At 39.9% G+C, this 22,857-nt stretch overlaps 1 protein-coding gene across 1 annotated transcript in view; it reads left to right on the plus strand.

Annotated features, from left to right (window-relative positions):
- The first annotated feature begins 15,804 nt into the window (after positions 1 to 15,804).
- The window catches only part of LOC134494711 (phosphatidylinositol 3,4,5-trisphosphate 3-phosphatase TPTE2-like), a 30,212-nt gene continuing 23,159 nt past the window's right edge, over positions 15,805 to 22,857 (plus strand). Inside the window, exons 1-5 of the mRNA XM_063299990.1 lie at positions 15,805 to 15,920; positions 16,617 to 16,691; positions 19,097 to 19,258; positions 20,716 to 20,835; positions 21,333 to 21,432. Of these exons, the coding sequence (XP_063156060.1) occupies positions 15,805 to 15,920; positions 16,617 to 16,691; positions 19,097 to 19,258; positions 20,716 to 20,835; positions 21,333 to 21,432 (573 nt within the window). The remainder of the gene's footprint in view (positions 15,921 to 16,616; positions 16,692 to 19,096; positions 19,259 to 20,715; positions 20,836 to 21,332; positions 21,433 to 22,857) is intronic.

Consider the following 22,857-nt stretch of genomic DNA (forward strand, 5'->3'; position numbering starts at 1 on the left):
ACTTGCTGTAAAATAAGTAGAAGCTATCACATTAGTAACAGGGTCCACTAAACACATGCTATTCTAGAGGAAAGCAAATTAGGGAATTCCTATCCTCTGTTTTTTAGAATGTGGCCTAGATTATCAGCCGTTAATGCTGCAGAATTGACTGCCGCTGAAGATTTGGCTGTTTACTCAAGTATTATGTGAAAACTAATTATACAACATCATCTTCTCTCTATCCCTTTGCCTTTTTTATTTTCCTTATTTCTTCTGTCCCACCAACAACTTAACCAATTGTATTCCTGTGTCTTAGCTGCTGCATGGCAAGCAGAACTTCAGCAGCTCTCAGCCTGGACACAAACTGGATACAACTGAGTCAACAAGCATACCAAACCCCACCCCAATTGAGCAACTTGGCTTGTTATTGAGGACAGAAATGTTTAGATGGGTAGAAGTGTTATAGCATGGACCAGCATCTGTTTCAAATAAATGAATAATAAAAATAGATACTGGACGTTTCTGTGGGACTTAGCGAATGAATCTGCAAAGCAACTCACTGCTGTTAACTCCCAGATTGTAAATACGGGATTGCCTAAAGCAGTGTTTACTTTAGGCAATCATTATATGCTTATCGGAGGAAACCTTCCTCAGTGCAGTAAACATGTATAGGATCATGCTATGAGTTAATTTAGTGAGTTTGTGGTAGAAATGAATTCTTGTGTCTTTCCTGTTCACGCTCTCAAGCTTTTCCTAAATGTTGGTTCCACATTCAATAAACATATAGAGGCGAGAATAGGATTGCACAGCCTGAACACAAACAAACATCTGTAATTTCAGACAAATCTCTGAGATCACAGCATGCTTACAGGCTGTTCCTAGGCCACGGGTGTGTTTAGCCAGTCTCAATCATCTGCTTCTGAGATATCTTGTACTAAACAGAACAGTAAGACTACTTAGTAGTGTCCTAATGCCCATGCAACTTCTGGTCCACAATGAATATCCTGAGGCAAGAAGATAGGGCCGTTCAATGAAATCACAAGTCCCTTAATGCAAAGCACAGCCTCTTTTTTCTCCCAGCCTTTCCCTCAGCATACCACCCAGGGTTTCTCTACAGTAACCATCCACTACATCGGACTTGTTCTTTCTTTAATTTTGCACGCAGGCAGATGCTTCTACCAAGCTCCTGTATGTGGTCTTTCCTGCAGACCAAGTCAAAATGAGGGCAGTGCCCAGTGACCAAGGGGAGTCTAAAGGAGGTGGGAAGACCCCCTGACCATGACATCAACTACAACACTGATGCAGCATGCTAGATCACCCAAAATTGTGTTAGGAGAAGAGAGAAAACACCACTTAGAACCAGAATAGCCAAAGATTGCTTTGTTACATCAGCTGTTGGCTGGGGATGAAAGAAAAGCAGCATCATGAGGACGTGGCATTTAAAAATGTTTACCAAGGCATGTTCATGATGCAATTAAAGGGATGTGAGAAATACTGTAGCTCTCTGTCCTAACAGTCAGAAATCACACTGAGACGAGGAGTAGGTCTCTAGTATTTATTACTGCTACACTAAACAGAATCCTAACACACTGAAGAAGCGTGGGAAAAACCCAGACAGATAAACCCCAAAGGTTAAGGCGGGTCTGATCTGTGTCTCTTTGAATGGCCGCTTAACTCCTCAGTACTACGCGTGCGTTTTCCCCCCTGGATAGGGGCCCCCTCCTGCTCGCCATCAGTACTCATGACACTCTCAGTGGCATTTCTTTGTTCTATTAGCAACAAATGTGAGGGGGAAACGCAACAGGTACAACTTTTCTATGCATGAAGACACATTATCCTGTTGAATGGACTCATGTACAGACCAAGGAGAGTAAGAGGTGGAAATCTTGAGTATAAATTTAAAACAATTAAGGTTTACAAAATTGCTTGCCCTATCCCGTTCCTGTCCTCTTGTCCAGAGCTATTGGAAGTTAATTATGGGCAGTTGAAAGAAGAAACCTCCTGCAGGGTTTTCAAGTGGGATATCACTTCCAGCATGCTGGAATTTGCACAGTGCAGTTTTTAATAGGCTTCTTTGTAAGAATTATGTCACATCACTTGGAAGGTACTTGCAAAACATACTCAACCATGGCTAGTACAAATCATGGAAAAATTACTTTCCAGTAATCCAGCAGCAAATGATCTAGAGGACTAGATCAGAGGAATACTTTGGTTTGCTAGCTGGTAGCCATTTGGGCTGGAAACCCAGCCATTTTGGCAATGGCTGTGCAACTGCAAGTTTTAAAAAATGGTGACAGAGCCACCATTGAGAAGATGGGAAAAGTTGAACTCCCCCTGCCCTTTAAGTTCCTCTTACATCAGGGTGTTTATGTGTGATGTGGAGATACAGAGATAGAGCAGCTGAAGCAGCCTCTACTAGTCATCTAGTGGAGAGGACTAACCTCAAATTTATCTTCTTAGTCCTAACTGTTGGAATTATCAGGGATCAACTCAGCATTGTCTCATAAGCATAAGGGGGTCGCTCCAGCAAATTGCATCTCTATTGTGCTTGTGGGATGTCACGTGGGTCACCTGATTTCCTCTTCCTCCTTCTTCTTGGGTTTGGGGATTAACAATCTCCATTACCTTGTGGGCAGACATGCAAGCAGGAGGTGCTGTAGGAATGCAGCCCTCCCCCAACCATCCTCTGCTACCAAAAACCAGTGATGATTAAGTGCTTTCTGCTATGAATCTACTTGTATCCAATTAGAATAAAAGTAAGCTATCTCTATTTTTCTTCATCTAACTACAGTGTGAAGACTGAATTTATTTCTGAACGTAATTAAGCTTAATGTGTAAGTTCCTTTTTTTTTGGTTCACACTTCTACTCTGCAAGATTGCTGTTAGCTGCTTGGAGTTCTTTTATTAACCTTTAAAAACTCCATCACTAACAACACTCAAAGACATTTTAAAAAAATGTTTAAGTAACATTTCTTGTTTGGCTGTCTTTGCATGGCACCGGCCAACTACCTTTTAGTCTAGCAGATACAAACTATGAGATTAGTTCAGGACATTGTGTGAACCCACAAAATTGAGTCGAAGAAACCTTAAGATATAGTTATCTTAGGTAAGTACATTTTGCAAACACAGCTTTGAAGGAATTCAAGCTGGAAAAGAAAATGGAGAGTAGGAGAGGATTACAAGGAGAGAAATCCCAGAGATGGGAAGAACAAAGCACCACCCACTGTAAATTGTGCTCCTCCCCCTTTCATATAGGAGAAAGTAGAAAAACCTAAAGTCCTATATCTGGGTCCATTGAAGAATATACAGCAGAACCCTCAGAACTGCTATAAGTAAGGGAAAATGCTACTTAATGTGATGACAAGATCAAAACACTTATTTTTAAAAAGTGATTAAATGTAAGATTTTCTTGAGCTCATTCCCTCAAACTTTATAAACAACGGGCAAATATTCACAGGAAAAATAACTGCAATAAATCTATCTCAGAGCTTTTTTATAATTAAAGATAAAACAAATATAAAATGAACATACACAAATGTGGTAGAAGGATATAAATGAAAAAAAAGCTTACCTATTTGTGGTGGTTTGATGTACTCAAGTGCTTGAGTGGCTGAATACGCATGAGTATTGCTTCTTCTGTAGAGATAGCATGCATGCTTCCCTATCTTCCTCCCTCCCTACCCTGTCAACAGATATAAATTTATATCTAGAAAAATCACAAATATTTCAAAAGCTCTATTAAGAATACTTTCAGCTCCCTCTACTGACAGCAAAGGGCACAAATCTTTTCTGGAAATGTTATAATAGATTATTTCTTTAATAATAATAATTTCAAGGCCTCAAAATGCTGAAAGGAGAGAATCTGATTATTTTTTGTTCTTTCACTAGAAAAAGAGAAGAGAGAGGGAGGGAGAAGAGGAAAAATATAGGCCCAAATTCTCTACATTTATGTTGGTGTAATACAGCTTCTGAAAGCCAGTGTATTGTAGAGATTAAGACATTGGATTCTTCAGCAAAGGATCGTTACCTTGTCGTGGTGCTGGAGCTTGAGCACCTCAATGATGCCATGAGCTAAACCGTGAAGGGCCACCCAAGACGGGAAGGTCATGACAGAGAGGTCAGACTAAATGAGATCCCTGGGGAAGGTAATGGCAACCCACCCCAGTATTCTTGCCGTGAAAACTAAATGGATCAGTACAACCAGAGATATGTCGATATACCATCGGAAGATGAGACCGCCAGGTCAGAAGATGGTCAAAATGCTACTGGGGAGGAACAGAGGATGAGTTCAACTAGCCCCAGACGTGATGACGCAGCTAGCTCAAAGCCGAAAGGACGGCTAGCGGCCGACGGTGCTGGTGGTAAACGGCGAATCCGATGTTCTAAGGACCAACACACCATTGGAACCTGGAATGTAAGATCTATGAGCCAGGGCAAATTGGATGTGGTTATTGGTGAGATGTCAAGATTAAAGATAGACATTCTGGGCGTCAGTGAACTGAAATGGGCCACTTCACATCAAATGACCACCAGATCTACTACTGTGGACAAGAGGACCACAGAAGAAATGGAGTAGCCTTCATAATTAATAATAAAGTGGCTAAAGCAGTGCTTGGATACAACCCAAGAAAAGACAGAATGATCTCAATTCGAATTCAGGGCAAGCCATCTAACATCACAGTGATCCAAATATACGCCCCAACCACAAATGCTGAAGAAGCTGAAGTAGAGCAGTTCTATGAGGATCTGCAGCACCTACTGGACAACACGCCTAAAACAGATGTTATTTTCATCACAGGAGACTGGAATGCTAAGGTGGGCAGTCAAATGACACCTCGAATTACAGGTAAGTATGGCCTGGGAGAACAAAATGAAGCAGGACATAGGCTGATAGAATTTTGCCAAGACAATTCACTCTGCATAACAAACACTCTCTTCCAACAACCTAAGAGACGGCTTTATACATGGACTTCACCAGATGGACAACACCGAAATCAGATTGATTACATCCTTTGCAGCCAAAGGTGGCGGACATCTGTACAGTTGGTAAAAACAAGGCCTGGAGCTGACTGTAGTTCCGATCACGAACTTCTTCTTGCACAATTTAGGATCAGACTAAAGAGATTAGGGAAGACCCACAGATCAGCTAGATATGAGCTCACTAATATTCCTAAGGAATATGCAGTGGAGGTGAAGAATCGATTTAAGGGACTGGACTTAGTAGATAGGGTCCCGGAAGAACTCTGGACAGAAGTTGGCAGCATTGTTCAGGAGGCGGCAACAAAATACATCCCAAAGAAAGAGAAAACCAAGAAGGCAAAATGGCTGTCTGCTGAGACACTAGAAGTAGCCCAAGAAAGAAAGAAAGCAAAAGGCAACAGTGATAGGGGGAGATCTGCCCAATTAAATGCAAAATTCCAGAGGTTAGCCAGAAGAGATAAGGAATTATTTTTAAACAAGCAATGCGCGGAAGTGGAAGAAGACAATAGAATAGGAAGGACAAGAGACCTCTTCCAGAAAATTAGAAACATCGGAGGTAAATTCCAGGCAAAAATGGGTATGATCAAAAACAAAGATGGCAAGGACCTAACAGAAGAAGAAGAGATCAAGAAAAGGTGGCAAGAATATACAGAAGACCTGTATAGGAAGGATAACAATATCGGGGATAGCTTTGACGGTGTGGTCAGTGAGCTAGAGCCAGACATCCTGAAGAGTGAGGTTGAGTGGGCCTTAAGAAGCATTGCTAATAACAAGGCAGCAGGAGACGACGGCATCCCAGCTGAACTGTTCAAAATCTTGCAAGATGATGCTGTCAAGGTAATGCATGCTATATGCCAGCAAATTTGGAAAACACAAGAATGGCCATCAGATTGGAAAAAATCAACTTATATCCCCATACCAAAAAAGGGAAACACTAAAGAATGTTCAAACTATCGAACAATGGCACTCATTTCACATGCCAGTAAGGTAATGCTCAAGATCCTGCAAGGTAGACTTCAGCAGTTCATGGAGCAAGAATTGCCAGATCTACAAGCTGGGTTTAGAAAAGGCAGAGGAACTAGAGACCAAATTGCCAATATCCACTGGATAATGGAAAAAGCCAGGGAGTTTCAGAAAAACATCTATTTCTGTTTTATTGAGTATTCTAAAGCCTTTGACTGTGTGGACCATAACAAATTGTGGCAAGTTCTTAGCGGTATGGGGATACCGTCATCTTGTATGCCTCCTGAAGAATCTGTATAACGACCAAGTAGCAACAGTAAGAACAGACCACGGAACAACGGACTGGTTTAAGATTGGGAAAGGAGTACGGCAGGGCTGTATACTCTCACCCTACCTATTCAACTTGTATGCAGAACACATCATGCGACAAGCTGGGCTTGAGGAATCCAAGGCTGGAGTTAAAATCTCTGGAAGAAACATTAACAATCTCAGATATGCAGATGATACCACTTTGATGGCTGAAAGCGAAGAGGAAGTGAGGAGCCTTATGATGAAGGTGAAAGAAGAAAGTGCAAAAGCTGGTTTGCAGCTAAACCTCAAAAAAAACCAAGATTATGGCAACCAGCTTGATTGATAACTGGCAAATAGAGGGAGAAAATGTAGAAGCAGTGAAAGACTTTGTATTCCTAGGTGCAAAGATTACTGCAGATGCTGACTGCAGTCAGGAAATCAGAAGATGCTTAATCCTTGGGAGAAGAGCAATGACAAATCTCGATAAAATAGTTAAGAGCAGAGACATCACACTGACAACAAAGGCCCGCATAGTTAAAGCAATGGTCTTCCCTGTAGTAACATATGGCTGCGAGAGCTGGACCGTAAGGAAGGCTGAGCGAAGGAAGACAGATGCTTTGGAACTGTGGTGTTGGAGGAAAATTCTGAGAGTGCCTTGGACTGCAAGATCAAATCAGTCCATCCTCCAGGAAATAAAGCCAGACTGCTCACTTGAGGGAATGATATTAAAGGCAAAACTGAAATACTTTGGCCACATCATGAGAAGACAGGACACCCTGGAGAAGATGCTGATGCTAGGGAGAGCGGAGGGCAAAAGGAAGAGGGGCCGACCAAGGGCAAGATGGATGGATGATATTCTAGAGGTGACGGACTCATCCCTGGGGGAGCTGGGGGTGTTGGTGATTGACAGGAAGCTCTGGCGTGGGCTGGTCCATGAAGTCACGAAGAGTCGGAAGCGACTAAACGAATAAACAACAACAAAAGACATTGGATTGGAAGTGAAAGATCCAGGTTCTAGACCTCTCTTAGCCATGGAAGCTGGTTGGGTAATTTTGGGCCAGTCATTCTCTCTCATCCCTAGACTGGGAAGTCCAATAACATCTATTAACCATTCTGCACTGGACCAGTGTAGTAGATTATGGTCCTTAACTATTTATTTAATTATCAAATTTATAATGCCACCCATTTATCCACAAAACTCTGGGCAGAGAAGATAAAGTATAAAACATGGACACTTGTAAAGCATGTATGCAAAAAAATTCAGTGCAAGTAGTGTTAGGTGGACGTACCCAATAACGCATGCGCTGCCACATTCTGGTCCAGCTAAGGCTTCTGAATGCTTTTCAAGGGCAGCTCCAGGTAGAGCATGTTACAGTAGCATGAATGACCACGAGCAGTGCCTCTTCATCTAGGAATGGGAGCAACTGGTACACAAGATGTTTTTGTGTGAAGGCCCCCCTGGCCACAGCAATCAGGAGGACCCCTGAGTCCAAGGGGACCCCCAGACTGTGCACCCACTCTGCCTGGAGGAGTGTAACCCATTCAGAATTACCAATGGAAAATTACCAGATACGGGGAGCCTTAAAACCCATAGCCATTCAGTCTTGTCAGGGTTTGGCAGGCCTGCAAGTAGACCAGACTAAGAAACTAAAGCCATTAGGTCAGGACTAGTTTTATTGTACAGCTATGGTAACACAATCTTCCCAGTCTAAATGTACTTCTCCCCTCCCTTGCTTTATCTTCACGCGAACTAGGGAGGAGCTTGTCTGAGATGTTTTCTCAAGTTAGTTTCTTGGCCCAGGCTCAAGCCCTGCTTATCTGACTGTTGCCTTGGTAGCAGATCTTCCTCCTGTCCTTCAAGGCCATTCCATATTCTCTCTACACAATTCAACCCTATCCAGAAATACACAGCCTCCAGGCACTGAGAAAGCACTTCAACAGTATCACTTGGATGGCCCAGGGCAGAGATGTACAATTAAGTGTCATCAGCATTTATTTTATTTATCAAATTTGTCACCGCCCATCTCCTCCCACCAGAGGGACTCTGGGCGGTTTACAACAAAATAATCAATAGAACAATAAATATACCATACAGTTACAATATTTAAAAATACAATATCTAAAAATACAATTAAAGGTAAACAATAAATTACAGATAAAAATAAAATCCAAATGACAGACGATCCAACTCAATCCTTGTATGCGATGAGCGCTCACCCAGTGCCGATGGATAACTTATACAGTTGCTAAATAGGAATGGGGAGAGAGTTGGGCTCTCTGGCATCCCACTTAGCAGAGGGCTAAGACTGAATCTCTCCCCGCTCCCCAAACACCAACTGGAGGCAGCAATGGAGAAAGAAGGCGAACCACTGAAGAACAGTGCCTCCTGCTCCCAGCCCCCTCAGCTGTGAAGCCAATTTAGTGGCCTGCTAGAACCATTGAAATGGAGCAGAGCTAATAACACAGCTGAGAAGCTGGCACAGAAAATTATTTTAGATAGCTTCAGTAAGCATGCCAGAGAAATACAGGTTATGGATCTTACACATTCAGCCCTCCCAAGCATAAAGAATCACACGCTTAGACAGATTAGGTTAAAATAAGTAAAAGAATGTCTTACTGATTTTATTGTTGCTTCTGTTACATCTATCTTGAAGGAAAAGGTGAAGTTCCTTTGTTCTTCTTTTTTTTCTAAATACTTAGTTTGCCCTAAACCCTCAGCCCTGTTTGCTGCGAAGGGCTGTGTGGAAGAAAAGGGCAGAATCCTTCATCAAGGCCCGAGCACATGGCCCTGATGAATGGAGAGCAGAGCAGCATGCTTGCTTCTCCCTGGGTGGAAGGAGGAAGGAGAGACAGGAAGTGGGAGTGGCAACAAACAGCTTCCTCAGAGTTGCATTGTGGGACAACTCAATTTACATGCTAATTCACATGCTAATGAGGCATGCTGGATTTGCCAGGACTTCCAACAAGCTGGCCCAGAATCAATGGTATTGAAAGTCACTGACAGATCAAGAACGGCCAGGATGGATACCCTACCCCTATCCTGAACTCTCCAGAGGTCATCCAAAAGTGTGCTTAATGCCAACTCTGTGCTGTATCCCAGCCTGAACCCTAACTGCTATGGGTCCAGATAATATGCTTCCTACAGAGTCCTTTGAAGCTGCAGGCCTACCACTTTCTCACCTACCTTCCCTAAAAAGAAGACAGGTGAAACCACACCCTCCCAGAAAGAGACATTTACTACCACTTGAACCGAGCTCGATGTCACCTCCTGGGAGGGAGATGAATCTAACACCCAGAGGGCAGGACTCAGTGTCCCAAGGACCCTGTAACTAGATTAAACTCAGGCCAGATAACCAGACAAAACTGCAGACTTCAGTGAAGAGGCCTTTATCCTGCCATAGCATGGACTAATTCAGGCTTATAGTAATATAGTTTCCATATGAGGCTGTTAAAATACAACCATTCTGCTTCACAAACTGAAATTTGTAGGAAATCCAAAAGTTGCTGTTTTCAATTTATACTCTGCAAAGTTTTTCCATCATTGAGAAGGATAGAAAAGCTATACAATATTTTTGAATGCTAGTACAAGGAGTGGTCTGTTTGAAAACCCTTCCGATCCCATTTAAATTACTGTAATTAATTTATGGGTATAGCTCTGTATTGTTGGAAGGGTGTTGGGTTTTTAATATTTATTATACTGAAAGAAATGACTGACATGGAACCCTATGCATGTTGGCTCAGAAGTGAGTTCCACTGAGTTTAATGGCACTTATTCTAGGAATGTTTGAATAGGATGGAACTTATGATTGAGCTCAGAAACCACATATGCATAGTTCCAAATAGCCAAGTTCATGCAGTATACAAAGAAATAAACCCAGGAGCAGTAAACTTTTTTGGGATTAAGGAACATACTTAAAATAAATAAACCTGGCCTCCAAACTCATGACAATGATTTAATCAAAAGCCAAACTGTTCATCTTTTTTGTGTTCATTGTTGGGTGTGTGTACTTTTGCTATCAAATTAAAATGCTTTAAGCCTGGAAAAGGCTTAATGCACTATTTTAGGCATATGTTAATGAAAATGAAGAAAAACCATGTAGTTTTCAGCAGTGTAATTTGAGAAATCTGGGGGTATAAAAAAAGAGCTGGAGGCCATGGTTGCGTTACTGTCAGCATAGTTTTACAAACCACAGTGGCTGAGTCTATACATGGTGACCTTGGCTTCAAGCAGCTGTTGGTAGTAAGATCCTGTTCATCCATGGCTCATCTGGTGCATGCTCCCCAACAAATTCTCTTAACAGTTAATGGTCCCCCAATGTTTTCCTATAGAAGGCTCTATGTTATGGGACAGCTTCCCTCCTGAGGTCAGATCAGCATTCAGCCTAATGGCCTTCCAGAAACTAGTAAAACTTGAGCCTTTTTTAGAGAGCATTTGGGAGATGGGTGTGTATCCATTGTAATTCCTTCTTTCTGTTTTATTACCTTGGTTTTAATATTGTTTTATTGTTGTACATAAGGCCAATATGGCTAAATATGACCAAAAGGCCATATAGGTTAGAGTTTTATGTACTGTAAGCTGCCTGGAGTCACAAGAAGTAGGTGGTATATATGTGGGTAAATATATACCTGATCAAAATAAACATGCTAAATCAGAATTCAGCACCCAGTCTTTGTGGATTTCTCTGCATAATGATTAAAACAAATCATGGCATATTGTAATGCACAAATCTACAGATAGGTTTGTGCTAAGCCTAGATTTATTAAAGACACAGGGTGGCTTGCAAATCAAGTTCTATGGCTTAGCATATAATGAGAATCCAGTCATTGAACCTTAATCCAAGTTATGTATACCATAATGTCTTTTTATTTTGTGGTGTATAAATACAGCCAGTTTTCGTGTAATAGTTAAACCAAGGTTTAGGGTTACACGTGACACCAGCCAACTGTGTTTTTTCAACAGACCGTGGTTAACAAACCCAAGGCTTATGCGAATCAGAGTATGGTGTTCCTGAGGCAGACGTGCACCGACTCAGAGGCAAGTCCACCCGCCTTGCCCACAAGCGCTCTTCTGCGCCGCAGAGCCCGCGCGCATCCCTCACGCGCCTCGGAGGAGGGAAAGCCGGCGGCGGCCGCGATAATGGCCACCTTTGACCCGAGCCGCGTGGCCTTGGCAACGGCGTTCCACCGGGGAATTTCGCGGGAAGCCGCCACCGCCGCGGCCGAGCGTTTTCACGGCCCCGCCGGTGATGGCAATAATCAGGCGCGAGTCTCCGTCCGTGGGTGTCGCAGCCGAGCCAGCATGAAGCTGCGCCCCGAAAGGGGCGGCTTCTGTCAGCCATTCCGGTTACTGCTGCTCGTAGCCCGAAATTGCCAAGCAGGGGCTCCGAGGGGTTGACCCGGAGAGCCTTGGGGGGTCATCGCAGGTGAGCGTGAGGCCGGGCGGCTGGGCGGGAACTTGGTTGTGCCCGGCAAAGCCACACCAGCTTACCGTCCGTGGGAGCTGAAAGAAGCGTTTCCTCTGTGCGCCTTCCTCCCTGTAAGCCCCGACCCGGTGAGTGAGTCCCCACATTGGTTTCTCTTAGGAAGGAGAACAGAAAAGTTAAGGTGTGGAAAACTCGGAGTCTTCCTCCCTCTTTTCATTTTTCCTGCGGTGATTGGATTCTCCTTCACCCCAAACTAGCCCCTTTCAGTGAGCCCTCTCTGATTTGGGGCTGTGGTGGGAGCAAAAGGCTATTTCTTGTGGGAGGTTCACAGCGTGCGCCATCGCAAAGAGTGAGGTTGCTATGGGTGGGCGCCCCAGGAGAGGGGGAAAAGACCCACCCCGGTGGTGGTCCAGGTCTCAGAGCTCCCCGGCCATAGCGGTAGGCCTGAATTCCGTTCAAGACGAGATTTTGGTGAACCGGCGGGCGGAGTCCAGAAGGGAGGAATAAATCAGCTAGGGTAATTGTTACCGAGCAAAGATTAACCGCTTTTCTGTGCTCATATGAAGGTGTTCTCAAGATTACCCAGCGCAGTATTGGGATGTTGCTGAAAATCCTTCCGATTTTAGACAAAAAAAACCTATTATCAGTTAAACTAAGAAACGTTATTACGGATCAAATCAAAATATTTTCAACGAATAATAATGTGCTGAATAGTCCATTCAAAAGGGGAAAAAATCAACTTAATAAAAGGAAAAAGCATTTAGTATATGCCTTCAAGAGACACACATCAATATTGTAAGTCTGTTGGGATGTAAACATTTTTGTCAAAAATATGTGGCTTTGGATAGACAAAAAAAATGACTTGGCTGTGTATGTGAAAAATTTACCCGGGATTCCAGAAAATCATGAGGTTGATGAACAATTTATTATACTGTATTACATTTTCACTGAATCTGGTAAACCATCAATTGCCTCAGTTTAGGCTGCAAATGATAATAAAACAAAGTTCTATGAACAATTTTTTTCAAGCACTTCTTGAAATTGCAGAAGTGCTTTTTTTATTTTGGAGTCATGAATGTGGGCTTTTTCCCCATACACAGATAAAACAATTTCATCCTCTTCACCAGATTCTGAGCTTCTGCCAGCAGGAATATTTTCAAAAGGGTTTTCCTTTTGATATAACTAAGTAGGAGAGGTGATCCTTCAGGCCCTAACCTATTTTGGATGTTAAAAGTCAAAAGGCATTTGGCAATTGCTGCAGGTCTTTCAGTATAGACAGCAGGCAATGCATTTTCTGCATCTTGCATTAGTCAGCAGTCAGCTGCATTTTGTACCAGTTAAGCTTCCAGAATAGTCCATATAGAACACATAGCAGTAGTCATTTCGGGTTGTAACCAAGAGATAAGTAACCAAGTCTGACTGGCTCATGAAAGGTTTCAGCTGGCTTACTAGCTATAGATGTGCAATGCACTCCTTTCCACAGCTACTTTTCTGCTCTAAATCTTCCACAGAAAAGTTAATATATTGGGAAAGACTAGGCAAGAAGGTGCTTCTTTTCAATTTGCAGGAAATATTTTTAAAAATTGATCAGCTGAATTTCTCATTCCAGTCTGAAGTAGTGGTGCAGCCAAATGCACCTGTATGAAAAATAGGCTGAAGCCAGCTTTCTCTAACTTTGGTGTTCTTCAGAAGTGCACCTGCCATCATTCCTATTCAGCAGTGATCCTGCTGATTGGGGCTGGGATTTAAGGGATTTGTCATCTGATGTACAGTAACTGAAGTTGGGGAAGGCTGGCCAAAGTGAAGGAGCATTCCAGATAATATTTGGTTACAAAAATGGTTACCTTCCATTTTTGGTACTGTATGAAGGGTCTTTTATTTGTAAGCCTTTTGTATTTTCTCCTATTTTTTTCTTTCTGAAAAACAAAACAAATTAAAGAGCAGAAATGGAATACTCGTTTAATTTATTTTCTTTGGTAGTACTCAGAGCTTTCAATCTGGAACCACGTATAGTGAAGCATTCCAGACCTGCATGTGGCGTGTTAACCAAGTTACAGACTATATGCAATCGATTTTGGTGGATTAACTTAATTAGCCTGTATGTATACATTAATAATTTGATTTATTAAATTATTTATTAAGCAGATAAATTGTACATGTAAAATACCTCTTTTGTTATTCTGAACAGTTCCTGTGTTTTTTTCTCCTCAAAGATTGTATCCCTGCCTTGTTATGCTCCATAAGCAAATAAAATAAAATGACAACTGTAAAACATGAACCAGAAGGCTCTCTTCGGTGAGTTATTCTGGTTAGAATATAAATGTAACCATAGTTCAATGGCAGCACCCATGTTCTGAATGCAGAGAATCCCAGATTCAGTTGCTGGTACCTCAACATATCTTCCCAAACCATATGAGAATATGGCTTGAGTCCAAGTTATTGTACTGTGAAAGCATGAATTAATTTAATTGATGCATGTTTGGTTTGTGAGATTTATAAAACCATGAAATGTTCTGTCTTTTCTCCCATCTTCACAATTGTTCAATTACATTTTAAAACTTTTTTTGTTGTTCTAAAAACAAAAAATTACATATGTGGAAGTTAAGTTTTACTCTGTTCGGTCAGATTTATCTTTAAGTGCATGTGATACTGCTCTCTTCTTTCAAAACATTAACAGATTTGCTAGCTTCTTGTCCCGGTTTTGTTTTTTGGAGGGGGGGGCAGAGATGGACAAGTTAAAAATAGCATCTTAATAATACTGTTATTAAGATGGATTTCCCAGAATTGCATGTCATATTCTAAGCATGCTTATGTCTGTTCTTTCTTTTTCTGGAGACAAGAAGCAAATCTGTTGCTTTTAGCTCTAGTCTCTACCAAATAAAAGTGCAAACATTAGAAATTTAATCTAGATAATTTACCCCATTGTGGATTTTCAGGTATTAATAATAATGTTGAGAAAGATAAACCATGCTAACTTAAGTATGGCTACAAAAGCTATTCCAAATAAGCAGTGTTTTAAAAAGAACACTGAACACTGAAAATTCTTAGCCTCTAACATAATGGATGTTATGTTTTTATAGATTAGTTGCATTTTACTGCTTGTTAACTACCCAGACTGCTTATTGGGCAGATTATAAGTATTATCAATAAAATAAAAATGAGATGAAAGAAATGGATTTCAGATGTTTGCAATGCAGCTATTATACTTTTCTGGCTGTTGCTGCTGAATACATTTTGTGAATATATAAAAGATGGTGGTCTTGGTGACTGGGGAATGTGTGAACTTCATGGGATGGCCAAAATTATTCAGAACTGCATAATTAGTTCCAAGCTCTTTGTGTGTGGCAGCACCTAGCTGGCTTGGCCTGGCTTTGGAAGCTAAGCAGATTAAGACCTTGATGGGAGATCTCTAGGAATACCAGCAGGGGTGCCTTGGAGGGGACAAAGGGGATCCAAGTGATGCCAGCACTGTTGGAACATAAGCTCCATGTGTCAAGACACTGCAGACATGCTCCAAAGGGGTAAAGCTTGCAGCCTGATACTGCTTTTGTCAGAATAAGTCTGCAGATAACACTGAATGCCAGGGCTGTAGGCTAAACTGAAAAGGAAAAAAAGAATCAAAATAGGTCAGTGGCAAAGAACTTCTGTTTTATTGGCAAGAAATCTACATAGAAGTGTCCATGAAAGGATTCAGGGTCAAGCTCAACTGGAAGAAGACTTTATATTTTAGTTAGTTTCAAAAACTGGGAGTAGAAATATCATTCAAGATGTATATATGGCTGGTTTCATACATCATAGTAAGCTATGGTTTGCTTTAACATGCTTTGTGGAAAAAGCCATAATGGCCTCTTCTGCATATAATACTGTTTTTAAATCACAGTGGCTGCATTTGTTTATCATGTTAAATCATAATCAAATCAAACCACAGTATATCCTATCATGATGTGTGAGTCTGAATAATGAAATTCAGTTGTGCAAATTGATAACTTCTTTATTATCTAATTACGTTTTTCCCTCCCCATTATTATTTCAATGGCTTGAACTGGGCAGTAATACAAAGAGGCAAACTTCCATATATTATGATAGATGAGACATTTCATTTGAATGTCAACTTGAATCACATTATGTTGTGACCATCTGATGTGAGGGCATTTTGTACTTAGGCTGAATGTGTGAAGAACTTGGTAAAAACAAGTATGATGTAGTAAATCTCTTGACATTATTAATCTGCAAATTCTTCTACTTGAAACTGTCTCAGTCTTACAAATGGATGACTTGCATTGGGTAAGCAGAAAAATCTATGCTCTCAGTGACTAGATAGCAAAAAGGATGCATTGATAGAACCCCTTTTCAGGGTGTGCCCTTGGCTGTTCCTTCCCAACCTTGACTAGTGCTTTTGATCCCTGAAGTTTTTGAAGAAAGAGGAAAGTATATGTTTAGAAGGGTGAGCTATACTGTATAAAAGTGCTGGCGTTATAGAATGGCTTTTAATTCAGTGTTAAAGCAGCATCTGCCAATTTAGTACCTTCCAGATGTGATGTAGTAAAGATAAAATCTCTCTTAAGTCAAACTCAGTTCCTGGTGATTATAAGGACACATCCATATGGAACACCAGTATGAAAGTAGTTTGCCTTTGCCTTCTGGGATGTGTTTTCCACTTCCCATTGTTTAGGCTACAATCCTAGAATGTGACATCTGGAGGGCAGAGATTAGTATGGAGGAGATGACTATGTTGTCTTTGAAGAATAAATATACCTATAGCAGCTTGACTGATTAATTCTGTGGCAGAAATCAACGGACCAAGGAGCCTACTGAAGCGGATTGTAATGCAGACACATGTACTAAGTAAGTTGAACTTCCTGAACATGCTTGACAAATTTAAATAACAAGTCATTTGTCCTTTGGATAAATGGAGATGATTATGTTACCATTGAAGAAGGAATATTATAATAGCGGCTTGACTGATTGATTCTATGGCAGAAAAGAGCTAACCAAGGAGTCTATTGTTTCTGTTGATGATGGTGTTGATGAAGACGATTCTGACTCATGGTCTAGGTAAGTGATAAATTTAAATAATGCACAGTATATTATAAATAACAATGTCCTTTTCTCTTTCTCCTTTTCTCTGTTATTGAGTTGTTTGTTGAAATAAGAAAATTGTAATAATTATTTTTTCTGCTTGCATTTAGCTAATTCCAAATAGTGGGCTCCATAAAACTTCACCAGATTATTTATGCCTTTATTTCTAAAATGTATAGGCCACCCCAAATTATGTAAAGTAAATTCCATGTCCATATGTACTGAAATGGCAGTATGGCCACACAAGGTTGCAAAAGTATAAAATCTATAGAGGGAAAATGGGGCAAGGGGAGAGATCCAGTTCAGATCAGAAGAGATTAAACATTTCATTAGGCATGGAATGTTGCCTTCATTGATTGAGGAAGACTGGTGTTTGAGAACGTACCTTATTTGTTCCTGGTCCTTTTCGGTTTATCAGTTCATCTAAACTTAAAGTGTGTGTTCAATTTTTAAAATGTGCCCTTAAAATGTGCAGTTGTTCTGGAAAATAAAAAGCATTCCCCAATTGGCAATGTAGTTATGAGTACCTATAGTAAATAACTATAAATAAATAGTAAAATAGCATTGAAATCCACCATTACATAATTACAAATACTAGAACCATAGAAAACAAAAAAAGGCTTAGGGATATAATCTGAGTACCATAAACATCAGACTCCAGTTCTTGGGAGGTTGCTTGCTTAACACAAGGTTATGCAAGGAACAATAATGCATCTTTGGATAAGAAAAGCAGTCTTTTCTATCTTTCAGGCACAGTTGATCTATGCAGCTGAATCCAGGGTGTGTGCATTCAATTAAAAATATACAGTGGTTTTCTCAATAGGATTCTGTTAATAAAGTTTATAAATGTCAGTTTAGTTATCTTTTAAAGCTTGGATTAAAAAATGCTTGAGACAAGTAGAAACAACTGCTTCTTGGAGGAGTTTTAAGAAGAAAAAAAGAAAATATAAGATTGCTAGGAAGATTTAACTAGTAGGCCTAGAAATGTTGTAAGTTTTGCTGTGTATGTGGTTCTAGACTTTGTGTTACAAATACAACAAAAGTTTCAGTATCAAAAAAGGTGGAGCCTTGGAAAAGCAGTGTGAAAAACTTTAAATGCTGAGAGGTAAGCACTGGAGTTTCAGGCATCCTTGATGTCCAAATTTATATAATAAACTCCAGAAATGATCAGTTTGCTAATAACTGGTAAACTCTGGAATCGATACCACAACTTAAACTTGATCAGCGAGATCAAACGTAATTCTGTTTTGATAGGCTTGACTTGTTCTTTGAAATCTCAGTCAAAATCCTTAATAATTTTCTTTCACTCCCTTTCTCCCCCAACTATCCAGCAAGATTAAAAAAGTGGTATCTCCATGTGTGATGTCTTTTGGATTCAGGTAAGTATTATGTTTAAATGTACTGTAATAAAGTACAGGGAAGGAATTGTACAGTGAATTTAATTTTTCCTTTTCAATTTTCTACTTTCAGAATTGTGGAAGTCAGAATTGCTTCCATTGAATGAAAGCAAATTATATTAATTCTTCTATACATCTATCTAAGTACAGTTTGTGCACATGTACTACAGATTTACTGTGTCAGAATGTATTGCTCAGTTTAAACGTTTTTATAAACCATGGTTTCTTCAGTAAAACAGTTTGCTGGATTTACTCAACTATTAAGCCATAAATTATACTTTGCAATCCATAGAGTCTGGTTTCACATGACACCAAACAAACCATGTCATGGTCTAGCACAATCTAATGACCCAGTCTGTAATGCACATGCCTCCAGCACGTGATTGTGCTATGTGCTTCTTGATAAAATATTCTCTAATCTTGGGCCGCTATCTGAGTTTACTAAAATATTTGCATTAATACATGTGATTGACAGTTTTCCCATGTGCTTTCAACTGTTTCACTTGTGGCTCCCTGGCACCTTATTACACCACTGAATTGGTAGGGTTTCATAGGGCATTTTCTCTCCAAAATAAGAATCCCCAGAATTTATTTCACTATAGCTCACATTATCAAAAACTGTAACAAGCCATTCAGGTGTAGGGACAATGCGGCCACCCTGGAAGACATATATGGGGTCCCCTTACCAACCTTTGCCCAGACTGAAGAAGCTGCTTGGACAAGCAGCGAAACATTTCAACCAAAAAGAAAGAAATCCAGTTGCCATGACTCAACCTACAGACAATTCCACCTGGATGACTGAGAATCTTCATCAACATATCAAAAACTGTAGTTAATGGTAGCTGGAGATAACAGAAGATGTAGTCGAAAAACAATTGGAACTTAACATCTTCTGTAATAGGAAAACAAGAAGTTTAGAGTTGTGATTTGCATTCTTTTTGTTTTGAAATATGTCTATGTTTCTCATCTCCCTTGCATTTGCAGATTTTTTGGTTTAGTGCTTATTTTTGTGGACATTACACTTATGATTCTTTCTCTATTGATTGGTGACTCATATGGCTCTGTTGAATACACAATTGGAAACATCTCTTTGAGTATAGGGCTATTTTTCCTCGTAGATATAATCCTGCAAGTGTTTATTGAAGGGTAAGAGCATATGTGCATATAGAAACCTGCTGATTTTATAGAAGTCTTAATGGAATGAAATATGGGAATTTAGAACTAGCCCTAAGGATTGAAGGGAGATCTATAAATTCTTAGAGTAGAAGTGCATTGGAAATAAAAATATTTTAAAGTTTTTTTTTAAAGGTTTAAAGGTTTTTTGGGATCTGTCAAAAAAAAAAAGTTTGGACTGCAATATATCATTGAGCTTCTGTTTTCCTTTTTTTAATTTATATTTTTATGGTAGAAAGAAAAGATGTAAGAATTGATGAGGAAAATACAGGAGGCTTCTAAGTGGAATTTTACATCATCTTGACTTTCTGTAAAATGTCATGAATGAGGCAGGGCAGTTACACAACAAAGGCATAATCTAGAAGCAACCTCAGTTTCATGTCTCCTTCCAGTTTTCCCCCCAACAGTCTGTAATTTATGATCACTGAATGTGATCAGTGCTGAGCTGTTTCTTGTAAAGGGATTGTGTGTCTAGCTTTTCAAAATCACTTTTTTTTGTATTTTAAAAATATTGTGCTTCCCCCAAAGATGCTGATGCCAACTTCTTATAATTCAGCAACTCTGTTTTGATTAAATACGGATTCTGAGATGATAATGTATATCATATGGGTCTTGCAGCAGACCGTTGCAGTGTGGAATGCTGTGGCGGGATTTTATTTATTTACTCACTCACTCACATTTAGCCACCGCCCATCTCCCCCAGAAGAGGGACTCTGGGTGGTTTACAATAAAATTCCCCATAAAACATAAACATTAAAATCACATAAAACAATTATAATAAAACCCAATAAATAAATAAAATCCAAGAGAAATGTAAAATCCAGGCTGGTGGGAGGGACTCTATTTTTGAACCACAAATAATCAGATTGAACCAGACTCAATAAAGTCTCAAAGCATGAGAAACCTGCTGGTTTTGGTTTTTGAACCTCCCTTCAGTGGCTGGGGGAGACTTACTTTGCAAAACAAGGAAAGCTAACAACAACAAAAAAAGGAACTATAAATTATAAATGCCTTCAGCTATTTCAGAAATGAGTATCATACCACTAAAACTATATTCCATTTTAACTATCTATTTTCCATAAGCTCTTTATCCACACTTTATTCTGTATCTTCATATCTTTCTATTCTATATCTCTAATATATTGATTGCTGACCCCTATATTTCTTTTGTTTTAAACCCTATATTGGCCCTATTGTTACTCTCTATAGAACTACACTTTTTTCTACAGAGTTCAGTCTGAGGGAAGAAAAATAAAGGCTCTCTGCAGAGCTCCAGGTAGACATCTTGTCTTCCCTCCTCCTCCCCTGCTCAGCCTTGCAGTTTTATTGGCGGCAGCTGTATCATTTTTATGCTGGGAGAGGGCAACTACAGTATTAAACTATTGTTACTTATTTAATGTTTGAATATCCTTATCTGTTTTGCATTTCAGCTTCAAAAAGTACTTCCAGTCCAAATTAAACATTCTAGATAGCACCATTGTTGTGGGTGCATTGTTGATCGATATTATTTATATTTCCTCTGACTTGGGTGGAATTACGCTAATTCCAAGGTAAGAAATATGCACCTGAACGGCCCAACCACAAAGGAAAGAAATACAATGTTTTTGTTCATTCCTATTTGTTAAAGATCTCAATTTTTATTCTTTAAAAGGGAGAGGTGGGCAAATTGTTAACGATCACGTCTTGCATGCACTGGTTTTACCTACCTTACTGTGGGAGGTTTTTTTTTTTTTTTTTTGTATATCCTGTCTGTCTTAACAATATTGGCTCTTCTTTCATTTGCCCCCAAAACAGAACAGCTATCAAATGGCATTCTCACCTCCTCTTCTACCACTTCAACTCTGATATCTATAGATTCCCACACTGTCCTTATCCATGGGAAGATGTGGCAGGAGACGAGGTTGTCTAGTAGTTTGGCACGATTGAAACTTACAGGCTCCTAAGCTTGAAATACCACTGGGGTTGGAGCTAAACTGTGAGCTAGGTACAGCCAATGTTTATACCTTGTGCTAACATGCGATATCATCCCATTCCTTCTACTTCCCAGGACAGTTATCATTTTTCGAATGTTGAAGGTTATAATTCTGATAAGAATTTTTCGATTGGCTGCTGAGGCAGAACGATTTGAAAAAATGGCCCGGAGGATGGTAAGTAAAATAGAATTTTGTCAGTTCTGTGCCCAGATTTGCTGGATTCACTTCTTAGGAAGGTTGATACAGTTGTTTACATGCTTGACTTCCTGTAAACAGGTAGACCGTACTTTTTGTGTATATATTCTGAAATCTCCAGTTGGCTGTTCTTCCTTTTAATAAGCATGAATATCTTCATTTATTCTTAACTGGCTTTTTTCTTAAATTCTGTGGTATCTTTGTAAGGAAGATAGGATAGAAGGACTTGAGGACTCCTTCACGGGAAGATGGGAGGCTCAGATCACATATGATGGTATTCACTTCCTTGGCTGTTTTGTAATGTTTGGGATTTTGTAATGTGTGGGATTTGCAATTCCCAGATCTCTTAGCCTTTGGTCATGTTAGCTTAGAATTGAGGATTGCATTTCCAGTCAGTCCAGAGAGCACCAGACAGGAAACATTGAGGTCCTTTTTTAGAAGCTAAAGATTTAGACCTTTTCAGGCCTTGTGATTCCACATAATATTCAGGTTTTCATTCAGCGTTTCAGATAACAGATCATCTGCTTCACAGTGGTTACAAATTTTGCTCTTGAAGCTCTTATTCTTGAATTACTGAAGAACCCATTACAGTCAGGCTGAAGCTCTCACATCAGGGTCTTTGTGAATTTTATGCACTGAAAGCCTGAGCTCAAAGTAGCGTATGTATATGGTCCTGCATTTTAACAGTGATGTAGCAGAATTATACATTTGCAAGTGGGTGACAGTGCTATGTCCAAACACATCTCTTTGATTTTCAGTAGATTTTTGCTTAGTTATACCACCTGATTTTAAATGTTTTAAAAAAGAGGTAACATCGTAGATGTGTAAATTGTCTGAGGATATATTTTAAAAAGCCACATAGGCTGGGATGAAGACTTGGCTGCAGATAGTACTTTCTTGCAAATAATCTCTCTCTGACTTCCAATATTTACATTTCCATCCTAAACTGTGACCAAACAACAGCCTGATTTTTGAAGAAAAAAAACCTGCTAATTTTGGATAGCTTATTGTAGAGGTTTAGTGGAGGGTTTTATTTTATTTTATTTTATTTTTTGGTGGATAGAGCATGTACCTTGTGTTTAACACAGATTACTGTTCACTGAACCAGCCTTTGCAGTGCTTTCAGAAAAGTGCTTCTGCACCTGCTGAACTAAACTAAGTTATGATTGTGAAGCCAGAGGGCTTCAAAGTTAGGCAGGATCAGGCCTGATTAGCATGTGAATAAAAGACCATCAAGGGAATACTAATACTGCTTTCCTAAACTGGGATATTGGAAAAATTTTCCAGAAGTGTTTAGTGGAAAACCATTTCTGCACTGTTGTGTGGGGTAGTTACCAGGAGCTGAGTGATTTAAAGGTGCCTTCATCTTTCCATGGGATAATTTCTGGAATTTCTGCTTTCATG

This window comes from Candoia aspera, chromosome 1 (genome assembly GCF_035149785.1).
Source record: "Candoia aspera isolate rCanAsp1 chromosome 1, rCanAsp1.hap2, whole genome shotgun sequence".
NCBI classification, from domain to species: Eukaryota; Metazoa; Chordata; class Lepidosauria; order Squamata; family Boidae; genus Candoia; species Candoia aspera.